Source organism: Ammospiza caudacuta, chromosome 3 (genome assembly GCF_027887145.1).
Source record: "Ammospiza caudacuta isolate bAmmCau1 chromosome 3, bAmmCau1.pri, whole genome shotgun sequence".
Classification (NCBI taxonomy): Eukaryota; Metazoa; Chordata; class Aves; order Passeriformes; family Passerellidae; genus Ammospiza; species Ammospiza caudacuta.
The window spans coordinates 72,365,544-72,380,254 of NC_080595.1; the positions used below are offsets into that span (position 1 = coordinate 72,365,544).

Here is a 14,711-nt window from a genome sequence, read left to right on the forward strand (position 1 = left end):
AACATGACACTGGATGAGCTGTAACAGCGACTGATCAAACCACAAGCCCAATTTTGGCCTCCCCAGTACAAGACAGACATTGATACAGCAGAGTATTCCAGCAGAGAGCTCTCCAGATGATCCACATGACAGAGCACAGGGTGTGCTGAGAACTGGGTTTAGGTTTGTTCAGCCTTCAGAAAGCTTTGGCAGCATCTTGCTGCTGTCCAAAACCATGTAACAGGAAAGTGTAGGTAAGAGACACAAACTCTTGCCAAAGGTCTGCAGAGGCTGTAAAATCAATATATTTGAAGGTATTCAAAACTTAGCTGCACACAATCCTGAGCAATATGCTTGTTGAAGCTGCTTTGAGGAGGGGGCTCAACTTGGTATTCTCTGGAAGTCCCTTCTAACACCCCTTAGTCCAGGCATTTTTTAAGTGCAGCAAGTCTTTTCAAATAATCATACCAAAATGACTCCTATTGCATTTTTTCTTCTGAAAAAATCACTAGAATTTGAATATCAAACAACAAAATGCTTCAATTTCTACTTTTTAAAAGCAAGAACAAAACCTTACACAGGGAAAAAGTTCCATTTTCATCACTCATAAGAAGTTAACGAAATATCAGCTTGAAATGCCCTTGCTCAGCTGAGATATTTCAAACAGCACGTGCTCATCCACAAACCATTGCCTTTCACAGCTGATGAAAACCATCTTGCCTCCTGGAGTGATCAGGACTGCTGGACCTGCCCCTCACTGAATCTGAACAAAGCACATCATGGACAACAAACCCATCCATTCGGTCAGAGCTACCCTGGCCAGATGTAAAAGACTGTGATCCTGAAATAACAGCATCAGCTGGAGAGGCCCAGAGAACAGCAGATAGCTGACAGAATCCAAAGCACAATATCTGCCCTGCTCACAGCACGTTGTCTCTCAGCAGCAGAGAGAAGCAGGCCAGGTACCCACACATGCCAGTCACTGGAAGCCAAATCTCAGCTAACTGAGATGCAGCATGAGTTGTGAGCCAAGAAAAACTAAAGTGAGTAATACAGGACTTGATTCAGAAATCATACTTGCCCGGTGCCCTACTCACACATAACAATAATTTAGCTGAAAATAGAAGAAAAAATAGCCTTTACCAGCAACACTGAGAAAGATAAATAAGGTAGCTTTCAAAATTCATTTAGGCATATGTAAAAAGTAACACTTTGGAATGACTTTCTGGAGTGTAACCTTTATTTTTAAAATTTACTTGTAAGAATAACTCTGCATAGTTTAATCTGTCTCTGTTTCATAGGCTGTTCAGTGGGGAATTACAACAAAAGCACAAATCTGCTTCTGACAGAAGCAAAGCTGGAAGTCAGATCTCTGTTCATACTAAGATCATTCTTGCATCTGTGACATTTTGGAAAGTTTCCAAGCGGCTTCAGTGTATAAATTATCTTTCTTTTATCAGTACAGGTAACATCTGAACTTGAAACTAGGCCTAACTTGCATGTTGAGCCATGGTACATAAACCTTTTAAAAACTACCTTAAGTGAAGAAACCAACATACTATGAAACACAAAGAAATTTGATTGGGAGCTAAGGAATGGTAAATACACGTGGTATTTACACCAAGAATTGGCTTCTGACTCACACTGTGCTCATCACATGGCTAAAGCAGCAATTACCACTTCAACCTCCAATCCACTTTGCCCGTGACAAAAACTACTGTGAACAACACATGCCTATAGTTTCTGCAACAGGACATAAGGAATGCTGAAAATCTTCAAGAGCTTACTTCCAGAGGTCAGACTGAACACTGTGGAAACTGTTTCACCAGTCATTCGGACAATGAGCACTGAAGCGGGTAATAAACAGCAAACAGGTCAGTGCAGGCAGTAACCAATTCTTAATTCAAATATTAATTCCGGACACCTTCAGCTGTCCAGTTTTAAGTGGGGGGAGCCGTGTTCCCCTGGCAGTGTGACAGCAGCCCCAGGACACAACAAGCAGGGGCCCAACCCTCGTTCCCCCTCGGCAGCGCTCGCACCGCAGGGCCCTGCGCTGCCCGGCCCTCAGAGGCCACTGCTCCGCTACAGGCACGAGGCGGAGACACAGCGAAAACAAGAACTTTAAAACCTTATTCTTCTCAGTTCTTGGGATGCTTTGAGTGTGTGACCAAAAAGAACCAGATCCCAACACACGAAGAGAAAGGTAAGGGGTAGTTTTTGACAAGCTGCAACCCAGCCGAGGCAGCAGCTCCGAGCAGGGCCGAGCTAACACGCTGGGGGGGCGGGACATCCCCCCGCGCTGTGCGGCGGCCGCAGCCCCGGGACCTGCGGCGGCGGCAGGGGGGACGCTACTTACAGCCCTGGTCTCGTACAGCACCAGCTTCTGCACGGAGCTGATCAGGGGGGCGGCGGCCGCCACCGGCATGGTGGGGGCGAGAGCGGCGGGGGCCGCCCGGGAACACGCCGGGAACAGCCGGAGCCGGGGGAGGAACACTCCGGGCTGAGCGGGGAACCACCGCCGGCACCGAGCGAACCCGGAAGTGGCGGCACGCCAATGCGCAGGCGCGCCCACAGGGGACCGTGAGAGCGCGCCTGCGTCGCGGAGCCGCGTCACGCGGGGCCTCTCGGCAACGGCGGCTCCGGGCGCGGCGGCTGCGGCGGCAGCGGCGGGGCACCGGGGCAGGCGAGGCGGCAGCGGCGGTACTGCATCCGCACTCGCTGTTCCCGCCGGGAACCGCTCCCCGCGGGGTAAGCACGGTCAGCACCAGGAACAGCTCCGCAGCCCCGCCCACGCCCCGTGTGGGGCGGGGCCTCTGCCGCTCCCTCCCGCAGGGGGCGGGGCGCGGCCATTGCCCGGGCAACGGGGGCGCGCAGGGCGGTGGCGGCAGCGGGGGCGCGCACGACCGGGCTCCCACCGGGAAGGGGGCTCCTACCGGGAAGGGGGCTCCTACCGGGAAGGGGGCTCCTACCGGGAGGGGGGCTCCTACCGGGAGGGGGGCTCCCACCGGGACATGGTCCTGGGTGTGCGTAGAAGGGTGTGTGTGGGGGTGTGTGTGTGTGTCTGGTTTAATTCTTTGCTTTGGTTGTGGTGGATTTTGTGAATTAGGAAATTGGCCCTTGTGAAGGTTTGGGAGGGAGCGAGGCTGCTGGGAACGGCAGGTAAAGCTCGGCCAGTGAGTTTCTGTGGGGGCAATGGGGACCTGGTTTGCATGTGTGGCTTTTTCCTTTTTTTAATATTAAAATGTTTAGTGCAAGAGCATCTGAACATTTGTGTTTGATGTTTCAAGACAAACTTTTTCAGATTCTCATGCTGAAGTAGAGTTTTTTAGTTGAATTTTTAAATTTAGTTTAATACTGACAGGAGTTGTGTTGGGCTGTGCTGGGTTGGGTGGGTGGTTGCATGTGGGTTTTGCTGGGGCTATGACTCTGAAGTGGCCCTCTAAAGACTGTGGGGTTAGTTGAGACTCTTTCAAACAAACTTCAGCAAGCTCCTCAGGTTTTGGCCTCCATTTTTGTTTGAAAGGTCCATGCAAATTTTCCTCCAGCTTATCTTAATTAGTAATTTGTTTAGGTTTTAATTTGTTGTGCAGCACTGGACTTGCTACTGCCTGCATTCCTGGAAGAGCTGGGATTTGTGAAGAGGATGGTAGAAGAGATTAAGAGCTGTGATTTAATTCTGCAGAGCCTTATTTGTGTACCTGCCTGTGTGGACACAGAGAGCAGTTCCACTGACCATGGGAGGGCCCTTCTGTGTCTGATGCACAAACCCAAAGGTCTTGGCAGGCCCATGGCCCCTTTCAGGGACTAGAGAGAAGTCACAATTGTGTGGTAATTGGAGCAGGAAATTAAAATCAACAAAAACCTAAAAAAGAGCAACAGCCAATATGAGACTCACGAAGAAGTCATCAACAGGTTGTTCCAACAGTGCTTTCTTTTTCATAAATGGATTTTCTCTCATTTGATGGGTGCATTGTGTGTGTTCTGTAAATGCTTTTTCTTATAAAAGCTTTCTCTTTTACAAATCCATTTACCTTGTAATTCACTTCCATTTTAAGGTCATTGTACGCACATGTAACTACTGTACTTTATTACAAATTCTTTTTTTCCTTCTAGCCTTAGAAAACACATGGCTTCACAAGAGGAAAAACAAGCTCAGCCCTTGACAGACATCTTTGATGAAGATGAAGCTGAAAGATGTTTTCTGTTGTCCAAGCCCACTTGCTTTATTGTCTTTGGAAAGCCAGTAAGATATCTGATAGATGTGTTTTTGTCAGATATTCTGCTCACAATTTTACTTTTCCTTTCAAAACATTAGTTTACGAGTGCTACCAAAAGAGTCAAATACCTGCTTTTTGGATTTTGCCACTCTTCAAATCCTGCAGAGGATGATAAAAATTTAGGTCTTATTAAATGAGACCAGTGTTTGCCTTCAGTCAGTTGTGATTAAAAATGTTATTACTGTACTTAAAAGTTACTCGTTGCTCAAAACGTTTCTTCTCTTTTGACATTGGTAAAATGGATTGGTTTTATTTTTGTGGTGGTTTAACCCCAGCCAGCAAGTAAACCCCACACAGCCTTTTGCTCGCTCACTCACCCTGGTGGGGTGGGACAGAGAATCAGAAAGGTAAAAGGGACAAAATACATGGGTTGGCAAAAGCCATGCACATGAGCAAATCAAAACAAGGAATTAATTCACCATTTCCTAGGGGCAGGCAGATGTTCAGCCATCCCCAGGAACAAGGGCTGAATCATGTTTTGTGGTGACTTGGGAAGACAAATTATATCACTCCAAAAGTACTTCCTTTTCCTTCTCTTTCCCAGCTTTATATGCTGAGCATGACACCATGTGCTTTGGAATATCCTTGAGTGTCAGTCAGAGTCATCTGTCCCAGCTGTGTTCCCTCCCAGCTTCCATCCACCCTCATTTTCCTCACCAGCAGAGCAGGATGGAAAGGCCATAGCTCTGTTTAAGCCCTGCTCAGCACTAACAGAAACACCTCTGTATTAGCAACACTTCCTTTCAGCACAAATCCAAAACACTAGCTACTGTGAAGAAAGTTAACTCTACCCCAGCCAAAACCAGAACAATGCTATTAAAATGTTTTATTTTTAATAAACTTGATATATTAAAGACATAAATTGGTGTAAAGTAGCCTTCAGGGTAATGTACTGACTTATAGGCATGTAATGAGATATTACAGATCTTAATATTAAAACTTTGACCAAATTCTATCCTATATATTTGGAAACATTCAAAATCCACCAAGGTGTCCTGATAAAAGGATCTGTACTACCTTTTAACTATAATTCAAGGTCTGTCTTTTTCTCAACTAATTTGTGGCCTCCTTAACTTAGAAACATTTGATGTTTTGTAAGCCTAAACATTTCAGATTTCTTTTTTTTTCCCAAATGTGAGTTTATATTATTGCCTCAGTTTACTGAAGAGAGTTCTTTTTTTTGTTACAAGTTTGCCTTATAACGTGTCTTATGCACTTGTAAGAGTGCACTCAGCTCAACAGAAAACTACAGTGAACTAACTCATCTGGTTTTGAATGAACATCAAAATTTTAACCTTGCATGACAAAGGTAACTTTATGTTTCATAGACCAAAATGCCATAAAATGCTCATTGAAAGACAGTACAAAAATTTCACATATTCTCAACCAGTGCCTTCATTAGATGCTTGACATCAATATAACAAGGTATTAAAATTAAAATTACCAGGAAAGCAGGGAATTAAATAGTTTATTTTTATGATAATATTTTTTATATATCTGACTGATGTGCAGAGTACCTATCCTACATGAGATATATCTTTAAAATTAAAACCACAGTGCCATTAAAGCAAAGCCAAATACTCTCATCACACCTGTAAGGCCTAAGGTATGAGTAGGCTGGAGTGTTTGTTGATACACTCTTAACTGAGAATGTAATTTATTTGTTGGGTTTTGCTATTTTTTATCACAAAATTTATCAAGGACAAATAAACTGTCAAAACAGGTCTTCTTATATGCTCTTCTAAAAAAAAGGGCATAATCCAAAGGGTTGAAGATGATGGGTTTTGCAAAATCCCATTCAGTTAATCACTCTTGGAAGCCTTGTAGCTCTCAGTTATGTCAGTTTTCCTCTGGATTAATGTAAATAATAAAGATTTTGTCAGTATCTAACCAGATTTGTGGACTAACAAGGGCAGTTTTTAAGCATTTGTTGTTTTAGTAAAAAAATATTATCCCATTGTATCCTACTCAGAAAGGGTTGAGTAGCTTTCCATCATAATTTGCATTGAGGCTGATGATAATACATCTTAGTCCTAAGGAGTTCCTCATAGGAATTGGTGGTCAAATCATAGCTGAGTTTTAGACAGAGTACTCAGAAACAAACTCAGTATAATGACTTTGGAGATAATAAGCTACAAGTAGCAGCATATTAGCAATGCTAGGCAATATGAAGTAGAGGATGATATTAAAAAGAGTGTTTTGTGTTTGCCCAATGCATAACTCAGAGGCCCTAATCCCAATGGTAGATTTTCATTGTTTTTATCATGTGAAAATATATTCTTCATTGTCTTATATGTTTGGTTTTGTTCTTTCTTTTAAAAGTGTATTTTTCATTTTAAGGGTTCTGGAAAGAAAACGTTAGCTAGCAAACTAGCACAGAGATGGAACTGCATTTTCATAGAAGGTAAACACATGCTATATTTGGAACATTGCTTTGGCTCCACAATAGCTTTTGGGTTAGAATACCCTCACTGTTCCCTGTAATTCAAAGGACATGTTTCTGATTGCAGCAAACACTTCTGATAAGACCAAGTAATCATTTTACCAGAAATAAAATTACTGTTCACAGTCTTTCAGTTATTGAAAGGCTTAGAAAAATCACTGTGTTTTGTTTTTTTAATCATAAATTCTATTCCCAGTCCTGTAAGGGGGTTCCTGTGACCCTTTTTGTTCACATGGAGGCAACTTATTCAACTCCATAGATTACAGACATTTTCCAGGTGCAGACCATGAAAAAATAGGAGGCTCTTTCCTTTCTTTTTGTGCAGTGTCCAATACAAGGGGATAGACTCCAGGAAACAGTTATTTATCAAATGAAGTACCTTTACTTTTGAAGATTAAGAATTGTAACATGGTAAAAATCACTTTTAATGAAGTGCTTTTTTGACTGAGCTATATATAGAATTTTTATGTCATAGTATTGTATAGCAAGAAAAAAAAAATTAATACCTGGTCCAAAACATAGATCAGGCCAAAATCAGAAGGCACTTCTTCTTAAGGAATGTACTTCTTAAGGAATGTACTTAAGCCAGTCCACTCTGTTTGAATGTATTTAAATCAGTACTGACAAATGATCATCAAATTTGTTTTAAAAGATTTCTAGACAGTCTATCTCTGTAACACTCTCTTTGCCATTAGAAAGTTTTTCTTAGCAACCAATCTAAATCTCAGTTACTGTGCTTTTAAGCCTTATTTCTAATTCAGGGAATTACTCTTCTCTTATATTGTTCATCATATTTCTTTTAATCTTCTTTTAGCTAGTGAACGCACACGTGTGTACACACTTACTGTTACTTATGCTAGTAAATTTTTTTCATTTTCTACATCAAAAAAGGAAGAAACAAATAAATTCAGCATACATAAACATGAATAATTTCATTCAGAAAGGACCTCCAGAGGTGACTGAGTCAAACATTCCTCTCAAAGCGGGGTGAGCTAGAAAGGGCAGCTCAGTTCAATCTGGACTATCTCCAAGGATAGAGACTCCACCTCCTCCCAGAGAAACACTTTGCAATGTTTGACTGCCTTCTTGATGAAAAGTTGCTTCCTATTTACCCTATTTGAACTTACCATGTTCCTATTGGTGTCTGTTTCCTCCTGTCCTAACTGTGCTCTGTGGTGACTATGGGTGTGTCTTTGTGACCTCCCAATAAGTAGTTTTAGATAGCAGTAAGAGCTGTCTGGTTTCCTCCAGGCTGGACAAGGTCAGTTCTTTTGGCCCCTCCTAGGCTGTTCATTCTTCTGATGGCTTTGGTGTCCTCCACCGAATTTGCTCCGTAGTATCAACATCTGTCCTGTGCTGAGTTAAAAATAAACCGACAGAAAATTATTGGATAGGAAAGGTGTTTGCAATCTTATTAATGATACAATACTTTCTATTCATTTATCCAGTGAATTGGTCAGTACTCATAAATAAAACAGGGCCAGGGTGCACACAGATTGCTGATTTTCAGTTGCCTGTATTGTTAATTAGTACACTCCCTGTTTTGGCCCACGGCAAATATTGTTCTCCTGAACATCTATCCATAGTATGAAAGGTAGGATGTACAACCTAGTAGGAGCAGCTGGAAAACAGCCACTGTGTTTTGAGAAGAAAGATTAGGGCTATATAGTCATGGGTCACCTGGCTTCAGGACCTTTCCCTGGCCTGGTTTATTAGTAATTTAAACGTAGCTATAAGAGTCATTCTTGAAAACTTCTATAAAATGTCTGATTATTTAATTCATACAGAATTGTGAAAGACTTCTAGGGTCATTCTAATATGATGTCACTATCCACAGAGACATAGGGCAGTCTTTGAATTTGATGGATGTCACTTTTCTTAAAGAAGGTGATTTTGTGTGTCTAAAGAGTTCTTCTAAATCTTGGTTTTTAAATTTAAAGAGTGATTGAACTCAAATACTCATCTCTGGAGTACAAGACAGTAAGACTGATTGAATTTAAATAAGTAGTTCAAATAATCCTGCAAAACTACTGTTGTGCATTTTTGTGTAGTATATACAGGGTTAAATTGTAGGAAGAAACACTTACCCAGTCCTTGCCATAAGGCAGCAGGTTCTGGATGGGCAAAGTATAATAATGGCCCTGAGTGTAATGGCTTCTCATTCAAAATAGTCTGGTTGCTTGGAGCACACAGGCATCCTCCTGTGTATGTGTATGTACGTATATATCTGCAGGTACAAGTCTGTTTAGAAAATATTTGGTATTAATTATTTTTCTTATCTTTGATATGCTTCCTTAGCCTCAGAAGTAATTAAAACGAATATTCAACAAGGATCAGAAAATGGACTTCAGGTAAAGGTCTAATCTTCTAGTAAGTTTTGTCACATTTTTAACAAACACTTACTATAAAAGACTATGTTTTGCATTTTACCCTAGTGTCAAAAATTGCTTTGTGAAGGGCAAAGTATTCCTGAAGAACTGGTGACAGAAATGATTCTGCAAATGATTGAGTCACCAGAAGTTGCTCATTATGGTAAGTATATTTATAGCCTAAACTTCTTAGAATGTGCTACTTATATTTTTACATCCATTTTACATCTCTTGGTGCTCAAATATAATTCTAGCTTTTTCTCATGCTCTTCAGGATGTGGAATATCAATAAACTGAAAGTGTGTTTAGGGATTAATTTACCAGTATGGGAGATCAGAAAGTGTCATACTGATCCTGTGTTATGTTGATTTTGAGAAAATAATTTTCCCAAAATTGTAAGTGTTGATATGACTCTTATTTGACAATATTATCTGTTCAGGATAGGATTTAAAATACAGATATTTTATTCTTCAATACTTCTATAACAACAACATAACAAAAATCCATCAGCAAAAACATTTTAAGCATTTTAAACAATGTAAAAGGAGGAAAAGAGATTACTGGAAATTCAAAGTATTATGGCTTTTTTTTCCTCTTACAGAATTGTTTATTCCCTTTGCATTTTGTCACACAGAGTAGGATGGATGAGAATAGTAATGGTAGTGGCTATTCTACTATTTGAGGAAAGATTTTGTTAATTGAGGGTGTCAGGACAAGTGCTGCAGATCTTGCTAGTGTCTGAATCTGCTTCCCTGATGAGGAAACAGATGTACTGCCAAGAAGAAAGGAGGTAAAAAGGAAATGTAGTTTCTTTTTCTTGTTTTGACTTTCATTTGAAATTTCCATTATAGGAGAGAGACAAGTGTAGTGCCAATGTTAGTTTCTACTGCTCTAAAAACTAGCCTGCTTTTTAAGCTTTCAGTTGCAATGGGTTTAATTTCTTTCCTAGTACATTACTCAACAGTTTTGCAAAATATACAGTCTTACCTGGTGAAGCCAGGCTTTTAAAACAGTATAAAAAAGAGAAGTAGGGAAGAAATTTTTAAAAAAAGAACACAAAAAACTGCTGGAAGAGGTAGCAGCAGAAATGCCAGTCTCTTAATATGTATGTGAGGACTTTGGTAAAGGCATGAAGAGGCTTCTGTGTTATTGGAGTTCCCCTCCTTGAATCAGTCTGAAGATGTTTGTATCACAGAGGAGCACATAGGTCCTGGAGACTGTAAAGATGACTGTGAAGTTGAATAAAGTTTGGTTCCTGTAGCCATGACACTTTCTGAATTACACATGCCCCAAAGTAGCAAGGAATAGAATAACCAACATCCTCACTATTTTTCCTATCAACTAGAGCTGACCTCCAAAACCAGTTTTTGTTTTAGTATTTTTAGTAACTTTTTCAGTCAATTCACTTTAATCTTCTTTAAATTATTCATTCAAGATTTTAGAAACTGTTATATGAAAGGTTGGGTTTTCTACCTTTGGTGTTGGTAAAATGCAAGTTTTTAAACAGTATACACAATAAGTGTGTCTCAAAAGCTTCTTGGTAATCCTTTGGTTACTTTTGATCTAGTTGATAGTTGCTTTAGGTACACTTAATGATTTTTAGCCTCCTCACATGATTGATTTGGGGGCAAACACTCTCTTCAAGAATGGTTTTCCATGTTACCCTTCCATTTCGCTCACATCAGCTGTTGTTATCTGGGATGTGTTGATAAGCAGAGGCTGTGCACATTCTTCGCACCTCACTACCAGTTAGAATTCTCTAAAGATATCAATAGTTTAGAATCCAGGATTTTAATTTCCTAGAGGAATAACTATATATTTTGCTATCCCTTGCTTATCTTCTTCTTCTCTTGCATCTATGGATAGTAGCTTCCATAGAAGTAGGATTCTTCCCTTCTAACACCTCTTGCAAGACTGCTGCCACATTTTTGTGCTGCCCAGCCTTGCACTTAAATGTTATCACATAAAATTCTAAGCGTGCACCGTGTCTCTAAGGGAATATTCTCATTATTTGGCTAAAAACATCCACCTGATTTTTGTTTAGTCTCTCATCCTGACCAAAATATTGATTTTGTTGCAATTCAGTAGTTCTTACTGCATGCATACAGCCATCAGCAGTTACAGTACTTTCCTAGGAACTTGAAACCACAAGCTCATCTGTGGGGCTGAGCACTGTAAAACTAGAAAAACATATTATTACCACTCTGCTTGTCATGTCGAGCCAATGTCTGTTTGCCAAATAGGACTCAACACTGGGAATCCTGAGTGAACCGGTGCTTGCCAAATGATCCATGTGCATACCATGTGCATAGTGCCTCTGAGAGGCAGGAGAGTGGTTCAGACTCCCTTCATTAGATGGCAAAACATTTAAAGGTTGTGTAAAAAGCTTAGACTCCTAGTTTAATTGCTTTAAATCATAGACTGGCTACTCTTTGCAGTGCCTTTTATATCTAGTTTGGGTTTTTTTGGGTTTTTTTTTCAGAATGCTAAACACTCACGTTATTAAAACTATACTATAGTACATTACAACTATATTAAAGAGAAATACTATACTACACTAATCATACTTACTACTAACTGAAAAAACTCATGACTGTTTGCAGACCAATAGTCCACACAGCTTGGACCTGATAGGCTAATTAACATAAGCAATCTTCACCAGAATCCAGTTTCAAAATTCCTTCAGGTAAACAATCTTCCCACACATTCCACATGTGCAAAACACCAGGAGCAGCAAGCAGAGATAAAAATTGTTTTCCTTCTGTGCTTCTCCAGGAAAAAGCCTGAGAGAGAGAATTATCTCTCTTTCTCTGTTCAGAAAATGTGAATCCTACACTTATAAAGCCTTTTAGTAGCAAAACGGGTCACTGAAAGCTTGTCACTTTTTAGGCACTAAAATGTCTGTGCTGGGTGCATAAAGCAAGTGGTCTGAGTATAGTCTTTAATGTCTACATGTTTTTAATTGAGCTAACATATGTTGAGAGTACTCCATAAAGCTGAAAACAATACACTTTTTTTGTCTGTATTTCATCTGAAGCAGACATGAGTGCACAGGTTTTTTAATAGTGTTGTGTCATGTATGTGGTTTAAAATTGTACCACTACATGCATGGTTTAAAGGAGATGAGTATAAATAGCTCTGTAATTGACAAACCCTATTAAAATATGTTCAATTACATGTATTTGGCAGGTTATGTTCTCACTGGATTTCCTTCTCTCTCGGAGGAATACATGACTATTCCACAACAAATAGAGAAAATAAGGAATCTAAAATTAAAACCGGATTTCCTGATTACCATTAAGGTAATGTCATCTTCAATAACTTCCTGGTATTTTTCCTAATTATTAGTAGACTCATATGCTATGCATGCCAAATATAATATTTTCCTCTGTATACTTGAGTACAGAATTTATTGAGGAATGATAAATTCTTCTCTTTATATTGGAATAGAGGTTTGCTGGTTTGTTCCATTATAAGCATTGATGAGGTAATGAACATGTCCTAGAACTTTAGTAGCAGTTACAGGTTTTGCACCTCCACCAATTAGAAGATAGAGGTTTTCAAGAAAGAGAATCTTTGAATTATATTATTATGATGGAATTTTGGACACATGTAATTTGCCACTTGTGTAATGCAGGAAGAAACTTCTCACACATGAAAGTTAGAAAGTAGTTAGAAAATAGTTATATTTTTCAGTCACTAATTGTGAAACTGCTTAATTATTAATTCATCTTGTTTACAAATCTCAATTTCTTCATGAACAGTGATGTGACATACTAGATATTTTACAAAATTACTCTGATATAACCAGAGAAACATAAACCATAGTTAGTGTGGGATTTAGAGGACTTTCTCAGTGTAACTTAAAAGAATGGAGTTGCTTGCTATGTCCACATTAGTAAGCAAAACAAGGCAAGAGGGTCTCTTCAGACCTTTGGGCCAGCTGCTTTGGCCAAACACTGCTAAGCTGTTAGTCAGAATGGCGTGGCAGTGCCCAAACTGCCCCCAGGGAAAGGCCCAAGGCCTGTGCCACTCTCCAGATTGTGCCCAGCTGTTCACTGGGGAAGGTTCTAGATGGCCCACACTGAACTGTGCCAGACTCCATCTGAAAAAAATAACCATTTGTGTAGTCATGAACACACTTTCAGGCCCTTCCTCTAGCAGTGTTTTATTTATAATCAACTAGGTTGGCTTTGTCTTCTACTTTGAATGTGCAGAATGGGTTCTGAATAGTCAGCCTCTGGTGGTGTGCTCCATTCTTCCTGGGATTTTGATTCTAGTTGGCACATCTATGTGTTTTTCCAGATGCTAAGCCTCTGGGTATGGACCAACTCTATCACTTTGCAGATTTAACTCAGTGTTTGTTTTAATCCCATACTCTTAAGACTTAATTTGCTTGAACATGCATAATGAAAGTTGGTGAATGCCTACTTCAGACCTTTTTTCTGTAGTCTCAGAAAGATCCTAAAACATCAACAAGACATATTCTTGTCCTGCTTTTGGGAGACATGTGACTTTTTCAGAAAGTCAGTCTTTGTTTTAATGCTATGTAGTGAGAAATCCCTCTTGTTGAGAATATGTGTTGTATAGATTCACGTGCAACAATACAAATAGAAGAGTGATACTAACTAAACCAGAAAGAAAAATTAAATTCTTGACTTCATGTAGTAACACTATGTCCTCTGGGAAAAGGACCGAAACGAAATACACATTAAAAATCCTTGCCCCAAAGTCAAAGAAATAACTTTGCTTTTGATTTTGGGGGATTTAAGCTGTTTTCACAGATATGTCAGAATTGTAACTATTTTCATTAGATCAAAAACAAAGGAAAAAGGGAGATTCTAGCTAACTGTGGCAATAATGAAATACTGTTACTAGTAGACCAGTTTAGAGAAATTTTGTCTCTCCAAGAAAAAGATATTACAGCAGTACAATAAACACAATTTCCTTTCAATTTTTCCTTGCTAGTGTCCAGATTATGAGTTACGCCAAAGAATATCAGGACAAAGGCAAAACCCTGATTCAGGGGTGATATATCAGAGGAACCAGTGGGATCCTAAAGTTGCTGACAAGCGCAAGAAAAAGAAAGATCGGGATGAAGAAGAAGAGGAAGAAGAAGAGGAAGAAGAAGAAGAAGAAGAAGAAGAAGAAGAGCAAGATGAAGAAGAAGAAGAAGATGAGGTAAATATTGCTAATTTCTAAACAGTGCAAAATATTACAGTGTACTTTAGACAAAGCAGAAAAAATTCTGATCTTCTAAAATATCACTGTACTATCTTATGAATTTATTTTGCTCAAAATTAATCTTAATTCCATTTCTGTCCTGCTTTAAGAGATGTGGGGTAACACTTAAATAGTAGGTTTTAGTGACAGCAAATATTGATCATTGTATAGCTTAACCTGGGCTCAGTCTTTGACTCAAAATTCACTGATCTTGTTTCCTGCCATAAGTTAGAAGTGTATCAGGAGGAGAAGGATGGCTCTACACTGCCTTTTTCTTGATCTAGACAAATTAAAAGAATTCTTAATTTTTTTAGCAACTTTTTTATTAATATTTGCAGGCCACTAACTTGTTTTCTGGTTTTGATGTTACACTACTACAAATGGATTTTCTCTTTTTTCAGGAAGGTATTAGATTTGAAT

The 14,711-nt window shown here is 39.6% G+C and overlaps 2 protein-coding genes across 2 annotated transcripts in view; one reads left to right on the top strand and one right to left on the bottom strand.

Moving 5' to 3' along the window:
* FIG4 (FIG4 phosphoinositide 5-phosphatase) overlaps positions 1–2,503 on the bottom strand; it is a 48,947-nt gene extending 46,444 nt beyond the window's left edge. The window contains exon 1 of the mRNA XM_058801915.1: positions 2,336–2,503. Coding sequence (XP_058657898.1) covers positions 2,336–2,404 — 69 coding nt within the window. The 5' untranslated portion in view covers positions 2,405–2,503. The remainder of the gene's footprint in view (positions 1–2,335) is intronic.
* A 1,537-nt stretch (positions 2,504–4,040) lies between these two features.
* Positions 4,041–14,711, top strand: part of AK9 (adenylate kinase 9) — a 57,806-nt gene continuing 47,135 nt past the window's right edge. Inside the window, exons 1-6 of the mRNA XM_058802254.1 lie at positions 4,041–4,222; positions 6,597–6,660; positions 8,998–9,050; positions 9,135–9,231; positions 12,258–12,370; positions 14,037–14,249. Coding sequence (XP_058658237.1) covers positions 4,106–4,222; positions 6,597–6,660; positions 8,998–9,050; positions 9,135–9,231; positions 12,258–12,370; positions 14,037–14,249 — 657 coding nt within the window. The 5' untranslated portion in view covers positions 4,041–4,105. The remainder of the gene's footprint in view (positions 4,223–6,596; positions 6,661–8,997; positions 9,051–9,134; positions 9,232–12,257; positions 12,371–14,036; positions 14,250–14,711) is intronic.